Source organism: Hemicordylus capensis, chromosome 4, assembly GCF_027244095.1.
Source record: "Hemicordylus capensis ecotype Gifberg chromosome 4, rHemCap1.1.pri, whole genome shotgun sequence".
NCBI lineage: Eukaryota > Metazoa > Chordata > Lepidosauria > Squamata > Cordylidae > Hemicordylus > Hemicordylus capensis.
In genome coordinates this window covers 133,220,880-133,244,017 of record NC_069660.1, presented here as the reverse complement: position 1 = coordinate 133,244,017, position 23,138 = coordinate 133,220,880, and the positions used below count along the sequence as shown (strand labels likewise).

General features: G+C 42.8%; 1 protein-coding gene across 5 annotated transcripts in view; it reads left to right on the top strand.

The window, feature by feature from the left end:
- COL11A1 (collagen type XI alpha 1 chain) overlaps window positions 1-23,138 on the top strand; it is a 382,842-nt gene that overhangs the window by 81,080 nt on the left and 278,624 nt on the right. The window contains exon 1 of one of the 5 annotated variants that reach the window (XM_053249175.1): window positions 20,773-20,879. The exons of the other annotated variants lie outside the window; for them this stretch is intronic. Coding sequence (XP_053105150.1) covers window positions 20,856-20,879 — 24 coding nt within the window. The 5' untranslated portion in view covers window positions 20,773-20,855. Of the gene's footprint in view, window positions 1-20,772; window positions 20,880-23,138 lie in introns of those variants that run through there. 5 annotated transcript variants of the gene reach the window in all.

Here is a 23,138-nt window from a genome sequence, read left to right as displayed (position 1 = left end):
AATGTGACAGGAAACCCTCTGCTGAAGGTGTGGAGGTTCCTGCACCAGAGCCTCTGGACAGTTCTTTAGAGAAGCCCACAGTGCTGCCAGAACATGATCTCACTCCTCACCTTACCTTAAAGTACAGTGTGCTGTCAAGTCAATTTCAACTCCTGGTGCCCACAGATGGGTCAGTTTAGAATGACCTCCTTAAGAGGAGTAAGGAGGGGTCTCCTCATGAGGAAGAACAGAGCTAGCACCAGGTGCCACTACTCATTAAAAATGTTGACTCTGTGCGCAGCAGCTGTGAAAAAAGCTAATTCCATGCTAGGAGTCATTAGGAAGGGGGCTGAAAATAAAACATGTCCTTATACAAATCTATAGTGTGGCCACATTTGGAGTTCTGGTCACAGTAACTTAAGGACATTGTAGAATTGGAAAAGGTGCAGAAGAGGGCAACCAAAATGACCAGGGGCCTGGAGCACCTTCCTTATGAGGCTAGGCTACAGCATCTGGGGCTTTTTAGTTGGGAAAAGGTGACTATGAGGAGAAATGAGTAGAGAGAGTGGACAGAGAGAAAATTTTCAATGACAAAACATGAATCCAGTCTCATTTGCTACCAGAGAATCTATACTCAGAACATTTCAGAAACAGCAAAATCCTGTACCCCATGGGTTAGCAACCCATGGGGGTGGTTGGCACCCTCTGTGCAGTACACCACCACTTGATCTGGGCCACCCCAGCACCCTACAAGTGCAGTTATGGGGCTGCTGAAACCTTCCCTATGGAAAAAACCTTAAAGACGTGTAATTCCTTCCAAAAAAAAAAAAAGGAATTAAAAATGCTTTAAAAATTCACCAATAAACAGAGGAATGTCCGATTGCCTTGGGGTTTGGTGGGTGGTAGGCACCCGGGTACCTACCACCCATCCCACTTTTGTGCCCCTAGTTGCTCCACAATAGGGGATAATGGGCTGTTTCAAGTCCCATTATACCCTATGAGAAAAATAATTAAAATGTTTCAAATATTCATAAAAATTCGTAGGAGTGTCCGATTGCTTCAGGGTTTGGGTGGTAGTTGTCACCCATCGGTGCTCCACAATAGGGAATAATGGGCTGGTTTGAGTCCCATTATATCCTATGAGAATTTTTTTTTAAAATGTTCAAAAATTCATTAAAAATCATACGTGTCCAATTGCTTTGGGGGTTGGGTGGTAGGCCCCCATGGGTGCCAACTACCACCCCACCCACTTTTGGAGTTTCAGACCAGTTTGAACTGGTTCAAATTGGTTCGAATCAACCCCCCACCCAGTTCTGTTCGAACTCGAACCTGCAGCTTGAACCTGGTGGCTTGTTCAGTTTGAATATGAACCATCAAATCAAACTGGTTTGAATTCGAACCGGTTTGAATTCGAACTGGTTTGCACATCCCTACAGGTGAGTCATCTTACAGCTCACCCGTGAATCACAGGGGCGTATTGGAAGCAGGGATCTTTTGACATTTGGAACTGTTGGATGACTGCTTGCTATCATTGTGGAACCCCTTTGTAACTCCATCATATTTGTTGAACTCTGTCCCCACTTGCTGCCCTCTCGTCATTCTCTTTCATCTCCTTTGCTGTGACTGGGTGGAGGCAGGGGATAGGCTGCATCACTTTATCTTCTCTCTGGAGTAACCACTCAATCTGCTGTGTTGGCTTCAGCAGCTTGAGTTTAAAAGGGGCTTTAACATTCTTCTAGGTCCCTGAGTGACCTAGGTGCTTCTGGGAAATAGGAAGCATCTGGGGTCCCCCCCACACATCAAGGCTGCAGTTCAAAAGAGGGAGCTCATCATGTTATTTTAAGGACAAAATTAGCTTGCATGTCTTTAGGTGCTGCATGGAAGAAGAAGTACTTAGCGCTGTGTGTAGTCCCTTACTGCAATTGACTACTCCAGTAGGTCAAAGAGAGTCAATGATATAGGTGGTTTTTGGAAGGATCTGCCAATTATATGGACAATAACTGCAATTAGACTTATGTAATTGACAGACCAGATCCAGTCAGGTGCTGAATGCCCTTAGCTCCTACTAATGACACTTTAATCAGCTCTAGACAGTAATGAGCCCTGTTATAGGGCTAATAAAATCTTAGGCTTCAGTGAGCTGAACATAACAGAGTTCAAAAAGGGACGTGCTCTTCTTTGACCCTGTGTAAACCACAGAGCACAGCCAGGCATCTGCATGACTGGAGTAATTTGCAGCATTCTGAAACATCAGGATTTGGGAGTTGATGGATCATAATGTTGGGCTTCCCCTGGTAAATGCTGGATAAACTTTAACTCAGCTGAAGTTAGGCACTTTTTGGTGTCATGCTTACATTCTCTTCCTGAAATCAGTGCTTAATTGTGCCTTGTGTATAGATTTTAAATCTAGACATCATCTTATACTTTATTTATTTTAAACCCACCTCTCTGTCCATAACAAGGTACACCTCTCTGTCCTATGTACACCTTTAAACCCACCTCTCTGTCCTATGTACAAGGTACGTTACAGCATATAAGTTACACTAGAGCATATCAAAATACAAATACTTTCTGAAAACACTAATAACATTGGGAGTTGGTTCACATGATTGAAAGAATCCCTGCTTACCAACACTCGCGCAGAGTACGTCATGTGAACCCAGATGTATTTGCTGATCCCAGCTGGCATTCAACCAGGATTGACCAGCCGGTTGTGGTGTGGATTTGGAAACAGAAAAAATCCTGGGTTCACATGATGCATGTTACCGGAGAGTGTATGACTCAGTGAAGTGGGATTTGCAAAATGATTTGTGTCCATACACATACTGTTTCTGGACATGGAAGTTCTGTTTAGCTATCATGGCTAATAGGCATGGATAGCATTCAGATTACACATCAAGCTACACATCAAACAAAATGGGGTGATAAAATTCTGATTGTAAATGGACTGCAGCACTCCAAACTGCAGGGGGTAGGGGAAATCACTTTTTGTAACTGCTGCCCTCTGTTTCAAAATATTTCTGCAAACAAAAGATCAGCACAGCTGGCTAAAAGCTGAGCTAGAGCCTAGTTTTAGAGCAGCTCCATCCCCCAAAGCAACAGGACACTTTTACAGTATTCTTGTCAGCCTGCCCTCCAGACTTAAAACATGCTTTTCTCTTTGCATTAGTTTAAAACTGCTCCCCCTTCCCTTTGATCAAAGTCCAGTTCTGTCTTAGGGTTAAATAGTACCAAGTGGCTTAAAAAAAAACCCCAAACAGTTAGGCAAATTAATGGAAGCTACATCTAACAGTGGTTACTAGCTAAACTAAATAGAAACAGAAGCTGTGAACAGGGGAAAGGCATTTGTCTCCCATTCATGAATGTGTTGCTCGTTTCATAAGATGGCAGTGAGTGATTGCTGACCTATGGGGGCAGTTACCAGCAAACATAATATAAATACAATGTTAACATTCATATAAAGTTGTTGTTAGATTAATTCAAAGTTTATGAAGTGCTATTTACAGTGGCTAAATTCCCCAAATGATTTTGTACTCCTGTTTGTGTAAGGGGCAATTTGCATTGATCCTTTAGCGGTGTGATTTGCTGCTAAAAGGAAAATAAAGGTCTGTGTTGAAGGCATGGGTGTGTGTGTGTGTGTGTGTGTGTGTGTGTGTGTGTGTAAGAGAGAGAGAGGAGGGACGGTAAGGGAGGAGGAGTTGGGCAGGCATGTGGGTCCCTGGGGTAGCTAGCATATGGCATTGGTACAAGAATTTTCAAATATTCCCGATGAAATATATCTGTGCTTACATAGTTGATAAATCAGGACTCTTTTATATGTTGCCAACTTCAAGGATTTGTCACTTTTAATTTACTGTAGTTGCTGTGAATGGTATACGAGCCATTATAGAAAATTTGAGAGCCAATGTTTTATCTGAGAGATATTCCCTTCTTTTTTTCTTCTTTTTTGCAATATATCCAGATTTCTTATTGATTAAACATGCATCTAGTCCATATTATCAAACCAAGGATGGCAAATGTCTGGCTCATGTACAATATCTAAATTATATTCCATGGTCATGTTCAGGAGGGTCTTTTCCAAGCAGTGCTGCCTTTTGTAGAAAAGTAAAGTTGTGAGTCTCCTCCTCTCTGTCCTGTTTACACCATTTGTTTTCTCAATAGTACCAGAAATCCTCTTAACTGGAACCTATTATTTTTTATTATTGTTTACACAGTCAGACAGGTCTTATTCATATTTATTTGTTTGTTTGTTTGTTTGTTTGTTTCTTGTTTACACAGTCAGACAGGTATTATTGACTGGTTTGTTTTATCCAGACATTGAGTCCTTCCCAAGGACCTGGGATGGCTGAATTTTATTATCAATATTGTTGTTATTATTATAGATATTGTCGCAATCCATCGTTCCATCTATCTTATTTATGTGTTTGTTATTTCTCTGTGTAAACTGCCCTGAGCCATGGCTGCTTTTTGTAATTGGCTGATGGTGATTTCTGTGGCCCCTATGGTGCTGAGGTGCTCTTCAAGTTGTTTTGGAATTGTACCTAGGGCGCCAATTACTACTCGGATTATTTTGATCTTCTTCTACCACAGCCTTTCAATTTCAATTTTGTTATTTTCTCTATTGCACTGGGATATGGACTTGGTAAGAAACAGCGGGGGAAATTTTCTATTGCTCAAAAGGGATTCCTGATGTTTCTTATCTTCTCAAAAATATCACTGGATATGAGACCCTTTGGGAGGAGGTCTGTGTGGTGCTTGGTGTCCTGCTTGCTAGAGGGCCAGGTGCACAATTCAGAAGTGTGAGTGTGAAAATGTGCATTTAGAACATCATGAACGTTATGAAGTCCTTTCCCTAATGAACCCCAGCATGGAATTCACTCCCCCCACCCCACCGTCCCAGTAGCTCTCAGGGACTTTCTTCTAGGTTGCAGGGAGCACTCTGGGAGCAGAGGAGATTGGTGAAAATCACTCTCCACCCCACTGCATTACATTGGTGCTGCCCCAGTCTGCATGTTGGCCAGTGTATATGTGTAGTTAGGATTTTTTGCCCCACTTTACACTTACTTGCACTGAACCTCATTTGCAATTTTGCTGCCCATTCATTGTTTGAATAAATACATTTGAACATTTTCAGTCAGCTGGGGTTTTACCATCTTGAACAATTTGATATTATCCACAAACATGGATGCTTTAGTATTCACCCTTACCCGCAGATCATGTATAGACCATTCACCAACCACTTGGTAAATGTTTGTCTGTAACCACTCAACTTAATATGAGAAGTGGAACGCATGGTAAATACAACTGTTAAAGTAGATAATGAGCCAGGTCTCACGATCAGTGAGACCAGGTTCTTGAGAGTGCGCGGGGAGAGCGGGCTAAGCCCACTCTCCCCGCACACAAGCAGGGAGGGGGCCCTCGGCCACTCACACGATTGCCAGCTCCGCGACAGAGCCGGCGGGGGCTGGGGAGCTCGGGCCGCGTGGCCCCCGGAAGCTCCAGTATGCCCTGCGCGAGTTTGCAGGGCCTACTGGGGAGACCCCTGGAGCTAGGAAGCGGCTCTTCTCCTCCCCTCCGGGGGTCTACTCATGAGTAGCCACAGTGCGGAGCTGTGCCGTGGCTACTCACGATTGGAAAGCCCGGGTTTGCGGAGCGCTCGCTCTGCAAACCTGGGCTTTGGGGAGGGCTACAAAAGCGGGCTAGCCGCTTGTAAGCCACCGGGCTCGCCTGCTCTCCTAGCCCGATTTTTGCTGAATAGCCCCAACCTATCTCTCTAAAGCCTTCTATTTTCATAGTCTGCCATATCACTTTTGATATGGCAGACTATGAAAATAGAAGGCTTTAGAGAGGCTTTTTACTTTCCAAAATGCTTAGTGTGTGTTTTAGTCATTTTTGCTGGGAGAATATTGGTTTCATTGAGCAAAGTAAGCAGAGAGAGGGGATATTTCAGTATCTCTCATTGGTCCCCAGCCCACACAATTAGATGGAAGATGTGCTGAGTGTCTGTCCACATGATGCTTTGCAATGCCCTGATGTCTGCCATGTCCCTTTATTGTGTTGGGTGGGGCGGGTGGGTGCTGGTTGTCCAACCGGCCACACTGCATGCTAGTTTTAACTAGCTAGTATTTGGAATGTGTGTAGCATTATCTTTAAGGTGAGGGATTCCCCCACCTAATAAAAGATGGTCTAGGAAGGTGTCAAGAAGTCATAAAAGACATCAGGATAGGTGCACAGTTGTTGTGCCCTCCTTTTATTTGCAGTGGCTGGGGAGATATTGACTGAACTGGTCCATTATGTGCTGACTTAAAATAGGGAGAGAGATAAGAGGAAAGTTCCTAGTAATTGCTCTGAATTCAATACAGTTCTGAGGATCTGGGAATAATTTGCATTTTGTGAGCGCTCCAAAACTGTGTAGCCGACTTGTTTATAATCAACTTTGCAAGTTAACATTATAGCATCTCTGTTGTAGCCTGTTGCTGAAACTTGGCATACCCTGAGCATGGGATTCATTAAATCCCTTGCTTTGATCTAGTGTGGTAATAGATCATTCAACATTTTTGAAGAAATGTTGCACATGGGGCTTCAAAGAGGCGTCAATGCATGCATCTTATGTCATGCATTGATTACACAGTTGTATGAACAAAATAATGCTTCCCTCTTCTGCTTAAAAAAATAGGACTAATATGGCAGTTAGGAGTATCCCAACAGGGGAAGAAAGCTTGTGTTTATTGAGCATTGTGAAGGAATCCCTCACTGTAGTTTAGGTAGTTTCACTCATTCATCCTTGCTGTAGTGCATGTCTGGTAGTTGCTACCACTATTCTCTGCTTCCAGAGAGAACCCAGTCTGGGTCTGAACCCCATTTCAAGGATCCCCTCTGTCGTTACAAGTAGCTCAACCAAGCAGTCAGCTCGTGGGAAGCAGCAACTCCAGAGTCTCTGAGCATGCACACACAAGAGGCGAGATTGTTCTCTCTAAAAGATTACTTGATTAATCTACAGGAACTAAGGTGGGTAGAGAAGTAGGTAGGCATTAGTAAAATAAAGCAAAAGTCATTTCTAGCTCCTAATGCATTTTAAAGTCTAAGCAAAGCACTTACATATCTTTGTGATGGGTAGTCCAGCAAATAGATGGAAAGTGGCTGACACCTTAACAAAGGCAAAACAACACGTTTAAAAGAGTTTCTTAGGTAAAGCACTGGGAGGGGTGGTGAGCCCTTCCACCAATCCAGGTAGACCATGAGGGCCCAGCTTGACAGCTCCTTGGCCAATGAGGGAGTGAGGAGCCCTGGTGGGTAGAGGCGATTGGAAGCCTTGCACCTGTCCAGAGTTCAAAGAGTTGCAACTACCCATAAGGGAAGTGCAAAGTGTCCATTTCTCCTGTGTTGGACAGGATTAGGCAATTGGTACAGGGCAGGTCCTGTGGATGCTATAGACGTGGTGTTTTCCCTTTCAGGATAATGGAGGCTAACTCCCATTGTGCACCTAGTTCCTTCACAAGCATACTGTAAGTTTATTTATTGAGAAACAACTTCACAACTTCGTAGTTAATACAGGCCTTCAAGTGGAGATACAATGGATAGACTTAATTTGTCTTTTTAACTATAATTATGTAATCAAAACTTGATTGGCTATGTGGTACTATGATGTCATTATATTTGTTTTGTGATCTTTAATTAGATGGCATAATGCAGTGAAGAAGCCCTTTCAAGTGGCAGATATTGTAATCAAGAGCTGCAAACAGACATGAAAAATTGTGTATATGGGGGAATTTCATTTTTTCCTTCCAATATCTGAAACAGCAACTTTCTTAGTGAAAATTGGACCTCATGGAAATTCAGTGGAACTCTGAAATCTACAGCTCAAGGGAATAAAGATTATGGGCTTATTTACTTAATCCAAGACTTGGGATGGTGTCCCAGTATTAATTCAGGTTGTGTACCGTGAAATATTAGTAAGTTATTTTCATTAATTTATAACATTTTCATTCTTTTCTATTATTAGGAATTTCACATCAACTACAAAAATTAAAAGACAACAATAAAATATAGTGGGCCTGGTTCACACAGTTATTTGAATCAAGGTTTAATGTGGGTTACCAACATTAGTGTGATTGTGTGAAACCATGTCAAAGCAGGAATCTCAGATTCATCTCAATCCATAAACCACCTAGGCCAAGTCAAAGTCACTAACAATTCTAACCCCTGTCCCTCTCAGTCCTTTTCCATCCCACCCACCCCTAACCCCTCCTCCTTTCCTGTTAAACAAGGCTTTCCTGGACTGAGTGGTAGCAGCAGTAGTCATCTGGCCACAGAAAGCGGGAAGAAGGGAGATCTCATTTGCCATTAGTGTACCAGGACAAAATATCTGGGTAATGTTTCCTACCGGGAAATGTAACTTTCTCAAGGACTACTGCCATAGCTAGGCTGAGTAATTCTTGTCTAAGAGGAAGGCGGGGTTGGGATCAGATGGATGGTGGATGGGGATGGAGTGTGTAGGCTGTGTGAGTAAGCCAGGAATTTTGCTCTGGCTTCAATTTAATCTCTTCTTTGAAGTGAGTATTATGAGCTTCCAAAATTCATATCTGGGCCTGAGCCTGGCAAGCTTCACTGGCATCTCTATCCAACACATAAACAAATGTGAGATTGTAACAATTTAAAGGGATTTGTTACATATTGTGTGTGTGTGTGTGTGTGTGTGTGTGTGTGTGTGTGTGTGTGTAATGGTCCAAAATGGTACTTCTGAAAAGCAATCTGAGTTTAACATTTGACATGTATTAATCCAATAAAGGCAAAACAACTCCAAACCCACCCAAAACCACAATTTTCTTTAAACAAGGGACAGTATTCATTGTCACTATATACGTCTGAAGAGAAAACAGAGTATATTGATCGTCACTAGTAGTCACTACTTTATATTGTTTGTTTTTAGACTCATTCATAGAGGGTAGGTTTATTAATGTCTGCTAGTTGATTGATTGAGTGCCATTAAGTTGGTGTCTAATGCTTCCTAAATAGCTCCTCCATATTCCAAGATGATATGTCTCTGAATATCAGATGCTGAGGGCAGATAATAGGAGAAGCTTTCCTGCCCATAGGCTTCTCAGAGGCAACTGACTGTCTGTTGTTGGTATCTGAACTGGATGGGCTTTGAGTTTGATTTAGAAGGGCTCTGCTGTTCTTATTTATTTTGAACAGGAAATCAAAACAAACTAATGAAATCCCATTTGTAGAGGATCGTGAGACAAATGTTTAGTCTGTATAACTGTATTTCTTACCCTTGGCTAGTGTCAGTAGGAAATTGTTCTTTTTTCTATGGCAATATTTGTGCATTCAGGTCAATAATGTCAGTATTTCATTTGCTAATGAAGTGATCCTCCTCAACCCCCCAAATACTACATTGCCTTCCTTTTGTGAACTGGGATGTATGTACTTATGTATTCATGAGGCATTGTTCCTGTCATACCTCTGCTTGGGAAATCAATATGTGCTGGTTTATTCCCACCTAATACTGTTAGCGTTACTAATGCAGTCAGGATCAATAATTTGGACCAGGGATTAGCCTCTACCTACCCATTAGCAGTGGTGCTCTTAACCCTGGACTTCAGGGCCAAAGTCCAGGGCCTCCACATCCCTTGCCCCCCCGCCCCGATCCTCTTTAGTCTGTCTTGGGTGGTGTGGTTGCCTCTGGCCCACACTATGTCAGGCGGCCAAGTGTGATCATGACCTGTGCCCGGTGCTTCAGAGACAGAGTGGGGAGTGGGGAAAGAAATATGTGGGATAAGCATAGAGGGATATTGCTTAACTTGCAGTGTGTGTGTGTGGGGCGGGGCTCCAGCAAGTAGGGGGCCTCCGAAGGGTTTTGGGTCCAGGTTTCAAAATTACTTAGGTGCACCTCTACCCATTAGTTAAATACTGTCCCATCTTCCCATTGGGGGTACAGAATAATTCCAGCTGTAGACAAAATAAGAGTCTGTTCGGCATAATTGGTGTCAGGTTAAACTTGGCCCTGGGGCAGGACCCTGGGGCAAAGCCCTGCACTGGATCCCACCCGATCTGAGTCTCCATCCTTCATGGCATGGTGTGTCTTAGCACCCCCAAAAGCTTAGCAGTTGTCAGTGGACAGCAGGATTGACTGTTGAGAAAAATGTGCTATATAAATTAAAAATAATTTTATCAGGCTTTTAGTTTATAATGTTTCAAAGTTGTATTGATGGTTATTTTGCTTTATATGATTTAAGGTTTTAATTGTTGTGTTTTAATGTGTGAGCCCTTTGGGGACAGGGAATCCATCTTCATTTATTTATTATTTCTCTTTGTAAACCCCTTTGGAAACTCTTGTTAAAAAGTTGTATACAAATATTTGTTGTTGTTAAACTGCCCAGAGATTTTATATAGTGGTGTGCATGGAACCGCGGAGGTGCAGTTCGACACCGGGGTGTGTGTCTCCCTTTAAGGACAGGAGAGGGTGCACTTACCCCTCCTACTGCTTTTCCCCTTGCTGGCACTCCGTTATTTGCAAAATCCATGGGGTGGCAGCATACCTCCCTGCCGCCCCTTCCCTCGTTCTTGGCCGGAAATCAGCAGAAGTATGGGCTGTATGTGTGTTTGCTGCTGCGCATGCATGCCCACCACACACATCACACGTCACGCATGCAGTGTGTGACGTGCGCGCCACGCACGTGCGGCAGCGATCACACAGGCAGCCCATACTTCTGCCGATTTCCAGACAGGAATGAGGGAAGGGGTGGCAGGGAGGTACGCTGCCACTCCATGGATTTTGCAAATAATAGAGCACTGGAGGGGGGAAAGTGGCAAGAGGGGTAAGTGCACCTTCCCCCGCCCTTAAAGGGAGATATCCGCCCCCCTGGCAACAAACTGGTGGAACCACTGGTTCCGTCCACATCCCTAATTTTACAGTATATGGTACAGTATATAAATGCAATAAATATTTTTTTAAAAAACAGAGGAACTGCTACCACCACTCTGAAGCCCTTTGGTGGCAACTCTTGCATTCCAATAGCCAAAGGGTTTTCTCCAAAAATCCACTGTCATCATTACACAGGTTCTTGGATAAAGCCCATTGGCCAATGGAGAGGAGAAGAAGCTGCTCCTTGAGCCTTGACTCGTGCTGCAGCTGCTCCTTTTCCAGCCATGGGAACATCTTCCAGATCCCCAATAACACAGGGGCCTCTGGGGGATTTTCCCATTTGCAGATGGGGAATGCTGAGTGGTAAAAGCAGTGGCAGTATAAGTCTTTTGACAGACTTGCATCACCACTCCTGTCACAAAGGAGTTGGATGGATTGGTGGGTGGTGGGCATGGACTCCTGTTATGAATGTTTGGAAGACTGTCATTCCTAGTACATTGTTAAGAAGTAAGGGCAGGATTAACAAAAAACTGTAGTAATAGACAACAAAACTCTCCCTGAATTTTCCCCATGTGAAAAAGAGACCACTCTTGACTACCGTTACAAATCCATGTATAACAAAACCTGCCCATGACAAATAAGATACCATAGAGGAAAAAATACAAATGCCCCCAAAAGTGTTGGATTAACCCAGTTACTGAAATGTCAGAACTAGTAGGAATTGAAGCAGATTATTCTGTGATATTAAAGTTCATTTGCTATGATAATTACATCAATCCCTATTTTGCTAAATGGAATAGCTGCATGCAGACATTCTCGGGTCTAAATTGGAATGATGGTGGGCAGGGCAAGGTGGGAAAGAGTCTCTACAGATGATACACTTCCTACCCTTACAGAAAAATAATGAGTTGAAATAACTCCCTGTCTTCCCACAAATGCCCCAAATTGTTTCCAAGTGTTAGTTGCACATCCATCCTTTCCTCATGCTGCTGGGGAATATCCTTAATAATGGAAAACAGCCTACAGGTGCTAACTCTGGACCCACTGGTTGTAGTAATTGTGGTGGCTGATGGGCTCAATCAGGGAAACTGCCCATTTCCCCCTTCCCAAGTGACCATGGTATGAGGCAGAATTGGGTACAGTGTGCCCTTTGGCCTATGGTGTTAGAGCCACCCATCCAGCTGTCCCCCTGGGGAGAAAAGGAGGACTCAGCCTTCCCTTCATGTCTAAAGTCACCACACAAGGAATGAATGGTTTCCGAAAAAGCCTTCCTAGTGTCTTCCATCCAATGATGGTTATTGTGGGAGAGAGTTTTGTTTTCACTGCATACTGTTTTCCCAGCATTTGAAGAACCTGGCAGGTGCATCATATAAAAATGTCTTTCTGCAATTATATTATGCAGCAGACTTTGGGTAGTGGAATATTGTATTAAAAGCTTCTGGAAATCTCCAGTCCTCCTGGGCTTTTGCAGGAAGATTAAATGAATTTTGCAGCAGGTTACTTCAAATTCTATAGTAATGATATCCAGGCTGTCTAGACTGCTGTTATTTTCAGTCTATGGTTTTTCTATCTAGCAACTAATTAGAAGTATTTGGCACCTGCCCAGAGGCTCTTGGGCTTTTTATTTGCATCTGTGGAGATTATATTGTTAGGTGTATAGGTTGAATAGACACTTTGGACTCAGGATGATGAGCCAGAGCATGCATGTGAAAGCTACCAATTTTGTTCTTGGTAAGAATTACCACTGAATTTTACCTAAAGTGAAAATTGGAAGCAAATTTGGAAGTTCTACTCTGGAACATTTATTATTAATTAAACATCATCATCATCATCATCATCATCATCATTTTGAGAGAAGTAATGTATTATAATAAGACTATTTATTTATTTGGTTTCCATACCGCCCTTCCAGAAATGGTTCAAAGATTTCCCTGAAATTTATCAGGGAAAGTTCCACATCCCTAGCTGAGAAATCCCCGTAAATTTTACTGTGGAGCTTATGTATGTACTCCCCCCACCCATTCAGTGAACATGTGAGGAGGAAATGGGGATGCACCCATTGGCCCCACTCTTATAAAATGGCCTTAGTGTAAGAATTATGCACACCTACAGCTGTACACACCTACAGTACATAAGAACAGTCCTGCTGGATCAGGCTCAAGGCCCATCTAGTACAGCATCCTGTTTCACACAGTGGTCCACCAGATGCCACTGGAAGCCTACAGGCAGGACCTGAGGGCATGCCGTTACTCCCCTGCAACTAGTACTCAGAGACATCCTGTACTATATGTACTACACAACACATGCGTAGGGTCCTTTGACATTAAGGGTGGACCCATGGGTGTTAAGTGTGTGTGGGAATAGTACCTCTTTCTCCAATGGATGTATGAGGGGGGTGTTAAGGTTTATAAGTCTAATCGGGATCTTCTGCATACCACTAATCTATGCCATTTCTTACATGGTGCTTTGAATAAGCTGTATGATCACATGCTTTTCACAGACATGAATGCTCTAAGGCAGGGATGTCAAACTGTGGCCCTTCTGCAGATGTCGGCCTACAACTCCCATCATCCCTGGCTGTTGGCCACTGTGGCTGGGGATTATGGGCGTTGTAGTCCAAAAACAGCTGGAGGGCCACAGTTTGACATCCCTGCTCTAAGGGATGGTAGGTACTGAGCCCTATCAGAAGCCACCACTGATGGAAAATTTTGTCTCCTGAACACAGTTGCAATATAACTAGTCCAAGCAATACTGTTAACTCATTTTCCTCTGGCATTGCTCCTAAGTTACTCCCTGACAGGGAACCTGACTAAATTAAACACCAGTCTTTCATCGTTCAGCATTATTTATTCAAGTGAGCAAGAGTCCCGTGTACATGCACAATTATTTGTCCACCATTGATGCAAGCTGATGGGTTTCTTTACATTGGCTGACACCCTGAGCCCTTTTACACGATCATATGGGGTGGTTTGAGGGGGTAAAGAGCTCTAAGGTCTCCACAGATGAGAAGAACCTCCATTTGGGACTGCAGACCTAGCATCCAGACAATCATGGCAGCTGTGGTCTCTATTTTTTAAATTGACGGTTGAGTCCTCCGAGGATCAAAACAGCTGTCCTAGCATACATTGTGCTCCCAGGAGCCCTCATTATATCATCGGCTGTCCCCTGATTAACCACAAAGGGGAAGGAGGTGGACCAGCCTTACTGAAGACACTGCGAACAAAAGATCATAGAGTGTGCTTTGCAGAGTGGCACATTTACAGATGCTAGCCCCTGTAGCCACAGCTCTGTTACAAACTGTTGCTTCTTGAGACTTGCTGCCAAAGGCAAACACACCCACACAACCAAAACATCATGGTAGGAATTGTCACTTTTTGTCCTACCTGAGTTGAGAGTAGGACAGAGGATCTGGGTTACTCAGATTTGAGCGAGCTGGGTAGAGGGGATTCCTGTGGGTTCACACGAACATGAATTCCTGGCTGTACTGCCTCCTATCCTCTTTTTCCTGGTTGTGAGAATGGGCTTCCTGGCTTATGAAGCATGTGCATAAATAGTAGATATGTTAAGGCAGCAGGACCACCCCTGTGTTCCCTTATGCATATATTTTTGCACAATGGAGCAAGCGGGCACTTCTGGAAGTGCCCAATGTTGTGCAAACTGGAAGTTTGCACGGGTTCTGTTGTGCAAAAATGCATGCGTGAAGGTGCTGTTTGTGTACACACTAGGGGTGTGCAATTCGGGTTTTCGGGTGATTTGGCTCGGACCCGAACCGAATCACCCCTGTTCTGTTTTGTGCCCGAATCTGGGTCACCCAAATCACCCTTGATTCGGTTCGGATTCAGATTTAATCCGAATCTGAATTGATTCAGGGGGTAAAAAGGGGCCCAGGGGCAAAATTTTGGGGTGGGGTGGTAGTGCCCAATGGGTAGAGTCTACCACCCCAATTTCAGGGGGATTGGGCAAAGTCCTGACTTTTGGCGAATTTTTGAAGTTTTAGTGACTTTGGGGCAGTTCGGGGGCATAGCATGGGATCTAGGCAAAAGGAGTGGGGTGGGGTGGTAGTGCCTAATGGGTGCAGGCTACCACCCCAATTTCAGGGGGATTGGGCAAAGGGCTGATTTTTGGTAAATTTCTGAAATTTTCATGTCTTTGGGGCATATTGGGGCAGAAAGTGGGGCCTCTGGCAGAATAGTGGGGTGGGGTGGTAGTGCCTAATGGGTGGAGGCTACCACCCCAATTTCAGGGGGTTTGGACAAAGGGGTGATTTTTTGAGAATTTTTGAAGTTTGGGTGTCTTTGGGGCAGTTTGGGGGCAGAAAGTGGATCTGCCCCAAAGGAGTGGGGTGGGCTGGTAGATAGTGCCTAATGGGTGGAGGCTACCACCCATCCCCAATTTAAGAGTGATTGGGCAGAGGGGTGAATTATGGTGAATTTATTTTTATGAGGTTTGTCTTCATAAGGTGAAGTGTGCTAAATTGATTACTTCCTCATATTATTCATAGTAATAGAGAGTGTTTAAAAGTGAAAGTGGGGTCATGAGAGTTGTCTAATTGAAAAAAAATCTCATTTGCTATGATACAATGAGAATTCACACCTCAGAAAAACTCAAAAAATCTCCAAAAATCAACATGAACCGAATCACCCAAATTTTTTGGGTCCGAAATTCGGGTGATTTGGCTCGTGCCCGAAAAATATCGGGGGACATCGGGGGTGATTTGGTTCGGCCCCGAATCACCCGAAATTGTTCATTTCGGGCACAGATCGTTCTGTGCCCGAAATTTTTTGCACATCCCTAGTACACACTTTGTTAGTAGGGTGTCAGCCATTGCCAATATTCATAAAGAGTCATGAAATGATATTTTGATGCAGACGCTTTGAACTGCTTTTCCTTGTGTAAAATATTATCTTGAGTATCAAGGAGGAAGTATTTGTGAAAGTGGTATATTTACTACAGCAACATTTCTAGTTTACTAGCTTGAACCCAGCTTATACAGAGCTTGGTGCCAGTGATCCTTCCCTTCTTGTCCTCTGGCATTTCCCAAGCAAATTACCTTTGCAAATGTTGGGGAGGGGAGGGGGGAATCAGTTGTAAGGAGACCTGCCTGACAACTGTGGAGGTCTTGTAGGCTTCATTTTTAAAGCATGGATGCTCCTGAGTATGCCCAGGGGTATATATTGCCATTCACATACATTAGGAAATACAGTTTCCAGGGCATGCAAGGAATTAGGATTAGTAGCACTGGAAACTACATTTCCCATGCATCCCCATGATTAGTGTCTGTCCCTGAGCATGCTCAGGAGTGTTTAAGCCTTAAGAATGAGGCCCTTACGGCCTTCACCATTCGTTATGTTCTTCTCCCCCCCCCGCCCCAAGAATAAGTTTAAAATGCATGGGGAGCTCCCCAAGGTGTACCAACATTTGGTGGTTTCTCAGTTTAAAATAACTCATTTTTGCAAGGGTTTTTGAAAGAAGCTTGGGAAAACTAATCTAACTACAAGCTTGGGTGAGCTCACCCTTCATTAAGCCCAGGTTTGGACTCAGGTTTGGAGTATTGATAGGCTGTGCTAATTGTCGTCATGCATGTATGAATGCCTCTTTTGCTTCTTGAAGGTTAATAATGGCATCATGTTTTTGCACTATGTGGCTCACCGGAAGCCTCTGTTCATGCATGACAAGTGTGAACACAGTGAGCGGTGTCCTCAAGGCATACTCACCATATGTTCACAGATGACTCCAGTGTACCATGCAGTGACGTACAACAATGATGGCAATTCCAGGTGCTCTTTTTAGAGTTCAGTCCACTGGTTTCTGGAATCTGATCGAAATGTTTGATGGAATCTGATTGTGAAATTCATCCAGCCAAACATTTTCAAGAGCAGGACTATTTTATCTATTTTAGTTTTGGATCATCATTTGCCCAGAGTAGTTTTGGGCACATCTCCAGAAGACTCTAATCCGAAATAGATCCTTTGGTTTTTGTCATGTCTGTGCTAACCTTTTATTTGGGGACTTGCAGGCATCACATGACCACTTCATACTACATATGAAATAGGCCAATATAAGAGGAGTAGAAGAGCCACATATATTGTTCAAAGCTCTTGGAGGAAAACCTAATTGACATGAGTAAAGAGAAGCGATTCTACAAGGAAGCCCTTGTCATAGGCACGCTTTAGAATAGTTTGACCATTTTTTGCTGCAGATTCTTAAGTTGCCACTACATGGTTGCTACTGCAGCAAATTCTATGGTAATAGACCTCTGAATTTCAGAACTCTATATGATTTGAGTTTTCCCAAGTATCCAAAATATTCCAAATTCTGAAAGGTGTCCAACTCTCAGTTTATCTCCCGTCCTGTCTCAATCTCCAACATCAGTACCATGAATAAAGGTAAAGTGTGTTGTCAAGTCAATTTATTTTATTTGGTAGAATACATGGGGGTTTACCATTGCCTCCTCCCACTCAATATGAGATGATACCTTTCAGTACTTTCTTATATCGCTGCTGCCTGATATAGGTGTTTCCCATAGTCTGGGAAACATACCAGTGGGGATTCGAACCGGCAACCATGAATAGTATCTCTTTATCTTTAATGATCCAGACTGAAGACTGAGTCACATGACTAATCGAACATGCCAAGAAGTGCGTTAAATGGCCATGTATCAGCCTGCAGCCAGGACTGTAGGTTGATTTGTGTAAGAGCATTAGCGTACAATGGTTGAAGCTCTGATTTACCATGCCATCATCAATCCACTTTGAGAACCTTTGCAGCCAGATGTGAATGTTGAGTTGGGAGCATGTTGACAAGTTACCCAGCTGCTAATAGTAATGCATAGTCAACCACAAAGTGGATCCACTCAACCCACATCTTGGCACGTTGGTTTTGTTAAGTGACTTTGTCATGGCTGTTTTGCTGCTACAGATTCTCATATGGAAGCAAAGCATGTGGTCTGAAGCCTCACGCAATCTGTCCAAGATGGACTGTTCCAAATCAGACTTCAGATGCAGAGTTGATTTTTTGAATGCTTCCTCAGTGAAAAATCCCCTGCTCAATCAAAACTAGAATGTTGGGGAGAAAACTGGTTTAGAATCTTGTTTCTGGCATATCAATTTTATATGCATGGACAGGAAAGATTTCCTTTTAAATGAGGGAGCATTTAGAGATTTGATATAATGTCTGCAATCTAAAGCAACAGATACATCTTGTAGGGCTGCTGATTGTTTACAACAGCCAATAGTCAAACACTGCTGCAGAAACCTGAAAGCCTATTCAAATGCAATGTGTTTTTCTTTGTAAAAGAATTCCTTCAGCATGGCTCAAATGGGCTTCAATAACACCCTTTAAACATTTGGGGCCAGCTGTTAGGAATATTTATGCTGGGCACTACATAAATGACATCCTATAGGAATAGTTCAAATAGCACATGTGACCCCAAATTAAGGTTGTGCATTTTGTTTTGTTTTTCTGTTTTGTTTTTGGCCGGAATCCGAAACACCCCCATTTTGTTCTTTGTTTGAAACCAGCCAATCCGAAACACTCCAATTTTGTTCTTTGTTTGAAATTGCAAAATCCGAATCCGAAATGTTTTGGATTTAAAAAAATGGTCCCAGGGAAAATCTAGTGGGTGGGGGCGGTAGTGTCCAATGGGTGGAAACTACCACCCAAATTTCAGAGGAATTGGGCAAATGGCTGGTTTTTGGTAAATTTTTGAAGTATAGGATTTTTCCCATAGGGAAGAATGGAGGTTTTAGAAAAAGTATAACTTCATGTTGGGGGGAAAGGGGTGGCCCAGAGCAGAGTAGGGTGGGTGGTAGTGCCCAGTGGGGACAAGGAAGCTGCCAGAATTATTTCAAAGGAATTGGGCAGAAGGCTGATTTTTAAAGATGTAATGGAGTTTGTGTGTCTGTAAAGTTCTTCTCCATAGGGAATGATGGACCTCCATAATTCCTGCCCCATAACTGCACTTGGGGGGCACCAGGGTTGCCCAGAGCAAGTGGTGGTGTAGAGCACATAGGGTGCCAATCACCCCCATGGGTTGCTAACCCATGGGGTACTGGGTTCTGTTGTTTCTGAGATGTTTTGAGTGTAGATTCAGATTCTCTGGTAGCATATGAGAGTGGATTCATGGTTTGTCATTGAAAATCTCATATGCTACCAGAGAATCGAAACTCAGAACACCTCAGAAACAACAGAACCCAGCACCCCATGGGTTAGCAACCCATGGGGGTGGTTGGCACCCTATGTCAACCACCCCTATGTCAATCAGGCAGATTTCCAAAGATCATGCACATCCACATTTCCCCTCCCGAAATGCAATTGATCTACACACAACAGTGTGAAACAAGAACAATGAAATGCACACTGCCCCACTGGCCAGTGTGGGTAAAATTTACCCTTAAATTTGCTTAAAAGGAATAAGGAGGCAATTGCCAGCAGATCAGCCCATGCTTTCGCTGGCCAATCTGCGGGCTGGAAGGACTGGAAATTCTAACGGATGTCAAAACTCAAAATGGAGACTGAAGGAGAAAGACTTTTCGCGATTTCAAAATGGAGTTCCGAAACAGCCAAAACAACAAAACGTTTTGTATCCGAAACAGGGGCTTTTTGTTTTGGCTACAAAATTTTCTGTTTTGAGCATTGGGTGTTTTGTTTTGGCTACAAAACAGCTGAAATGGCCTGTTTTGTGCACAAAACATTTTGTATCTGAAATGAAACGCACATCCCTACCCCAAATGTCTGTGTTTGTATGGATTATCACATGGCTGGATCACAGAAGATCTAATCTGTTTGATGCAGGCATTTCTGCTCCTGAGGCCCAACTGTGGCTTCCACAACAGGCGATACATTACTGCTAGGCCCATGAAGGAATACACGTGAAAAGAAAAACTCATGTCTATCATGCACCCTTTATATGCTTACTGTGGGAAAGACCAGTCATACCCATGTGGAACAGAACTGCCAGCCAAAGTGAAGAGCCACTCTAAATGTTGGAGGAGCTTCATTTGGAGGGAATGGAGAATGGTATACAATGTCATAGAGATAATGGAAGAGCAATCAGCTAATAGCCAGCATAATTCCCACTTTTAAATAGCTGTACCACCCAGTCCTTAAGCCCCAGAATGTGACCCTTATGAGATCCTGCTCAAATGTGGATGCTCATTAACCGTTTCCCATTTCTGGTCCCAAAGCTGACAGAAGGGAGGGTCTGGAAATTGCGGCCAGTGAAACAGCAGCAGCAGCTTTAAGTAATTTTCTATGTGCTGTGCCAAACCGTAACAAGACCCTGTGTGCTTCTTACAAACACATGGTCCAGCAAGAACAAGCCTTTGCCAGAATTCCACAGTTTTAAGTACAGTGCATGCAAAGCGAAATCCAGCATCCAGGCAGCCCAGCCTCAACATGCTTTCATAAATGTAGCTGCCTAACTAAATAGAAAGTGATTGCAAGGCTAGTCCCCTTGGGATACACCCAACAGCTGTCTCGGTACAGATGGATATAAGCATCTCAAGCACGAGAACAAGGCCCCAGCAGGCAGTCAAAGCTATGGAGTCCTTCAGGGTTTTGCTTTTTTTCACCCAAGACAAAAAACATGGAGTGAAGCTGGCCAGGATCCAAAAGCATCAGGAGAAAGAGTGTGTGTGGGGGTGGGGGGAGGGAGTTACACGGAGCTCACTCTGTTCTGTTTCTGGGCAAATGAGCACTTTCTTCCTTGGTTTTTGCTCCCTTTCACTTCTGCCTCCTGCTTAACTCTGATTGGCGGAGGGAAAGAAAGATTAAAACAAACAAACAACTGAGAGCAATCTGTATGGATTATTTTAGCAAGTAATCTTGCTTTTGTCTTTCAGAGACAAGGTTTTGGGTTCAGTGGTGCTGAGCCCCTGCCTGGCAAATTTATAAAATCTACTAAAAAATAATGCTGCCCTCAAGTTTGGGGACATAAACTTCAGTTTTTTGGAAAACGCATATTACTGGATGTTAGGTGTGGCGAGGGAACGTGTCATTACATGGACACATGCTGTCAGACAAAAACAAACTGGTGAATTTTTATTATATTCTGAAATTGGAGAAGGAGGGAGATTTTTGCCTTCCTCTATCCCCCGCGGGCCCCCCCAGATTTCCAGGTTGTTCTTGTAACTTCTAAATATGCTATATCTATGACATGGTTTGTTTTTTTTAAAGCTTCCTTGGAAGGAGGTAAGAAATTAGATATATCTATCCTGTCATTTTCGACACACAGATATGTGTGATATTTTCTACACGCAGATATTTCGATATTACATCTTAACGAATAAACCATATACTCTTTGTGTTCTTTATCATTCATTTTCTGTTATAATGCTGTACTTGGGTAATTTTCATCTACTAATATCTGTAGTTCTGCATCTGTCTCCACTTAAAAAAACTTCTTGTTCTTCTCCCAGCTCCCTCCTCTTACTTTCAATTTTTCTAATTTTTCCTCAGTATCATATCTTTTTCAGATTGAAGTCCAGAAGGCAGTGGCTGTATTTGCTTATTTACTTTCTATATAGAACTTAGCTGCTAAAGGCACCAGTCCATCTGGTGGCAATATGAGATAGGGCCTTCTCTGTTGTCGCCCCTAGGCTGTGGAATGTGCTCCACATGGATATAAGAGGATTGTCTTTGTTGGAGGCCTTCAGGAGAGCCATAAAGACCCATTTTTTAAAACTGGCTTTTAATGATATTTAGTTTTAATGTTATCTAGTTTTAATTGTAATTTTAATCTGCTTTTAATTAGTTTTTGATTTTACTTTTTTAAAAAAAAAATGTAAACCATCCTGAGCCACCTTTGGAAGGGCGATATATACATCGAATGAATGAATGAATGAATGAATGTTAACCTTTATAATTAATCACACATAAAGCAGAAGACGAAAGCAAAAAAATGTTTAAAAGGGGTGTGCCAGTGAGGGATGCTAACCTCTCTCTGTGTCCATGGTTTACCTTTTGGCAGCTTCTCTCCCCAAGCAATTTTCTTCTCAGTCAATCTTGATAATGGAAATGACCTCAACTCAGAGAAAGGTGCTTAGAAAGGGAGCTGTGGGGAGAAATGTTGTGGGTAGAGGGAGGATTATGCACTTCTCACTCACATACTACCTCAGAACCCTTACCACTTTCAGCTGGATTGGGGCAGCCTCAGGTTTACTCATACAGAACTTCCAGAATCACATCTCCGGACTCTTTGTTCAAAAATACTACATACTTTATTCAATATGTAGTAAATATACTTTATTTTATTTTCCGCACCATGATTACAGGTGCAGTATTATAACTGTTCATGTACTTAATGGTCAACACATTTCATAGCTCTACTTCATTATTACCAGAAGAGGCCAAATGGATGCCCAGTTGTCTGCTTTACTAGACCAATGCATATAACACATCTGGGAGGTTCTCAGACTCATTTTGGATATTGTTCAGAATAATTCTAGCAACTGGCATGTAATATTCTATGGGAATAATGCAATATACCTAAAGATGTTGCAATTTAATCAAGAAAAGTGATGGGAAATAGGGAAAGAATACTTTAGCTTATGGTTTACATTATAAGAAAACAGGGAAGATGAGCATTTTATTGTATGTTTCTTTGCAAGAATTTTGTCCGAAAAGTGAACAGTGATTTCTTCCTTTATAATGCACATTTTCCTGTAACACCTGCCATGTGAAAGACTTTTCTTCTGTCACGTCTCACCTTGAAAATGGATGTGGTGGTTGAGCTAGGTTATTCTAATTCAGAAGAATTGTACTCTGGGTGTGTGCCCCAACTTTCATTCTGATTCTGATCTCTATTTGCAAGGGAGATATTTTGATTCTTATTTATTTTCCATTAAAAAAATGAATATGCTATTTTGTAATCAAAGTATTTCCAAGGCAGCTTGCAAGTCAAACCTATAAAATACAATACAAAAACAAAACAATAGTAATACATCAGTGCATGAAAAAAGCACAATAGAAGAGTTCAGTAAAGAATTAAAAAGCTTGGTAAGATAAGAAGGGTTTTGGCTAGCTTCTCTGGAAGTACACCAGAGAAGGCAGCAGGCAAGCTCCTCTGGGGAAGGCATTCCACAACTATGATGCTCTCTCCTCTGTCGCCACCTAGTGGGACCACCCAGAAAAGGACCTTCAAAGATGACATAAGTATCAAGGAGACTTGTTTTTGAGAAGGTGATCCTTCATGTACCCAAGCCATGAAGATAAACACCAGCACTTTGAATTGTGGCTGGAAATTAGGAACTGGTGCAGTTGTTCAAGCATGGATGGGATAACTTTTTACCAT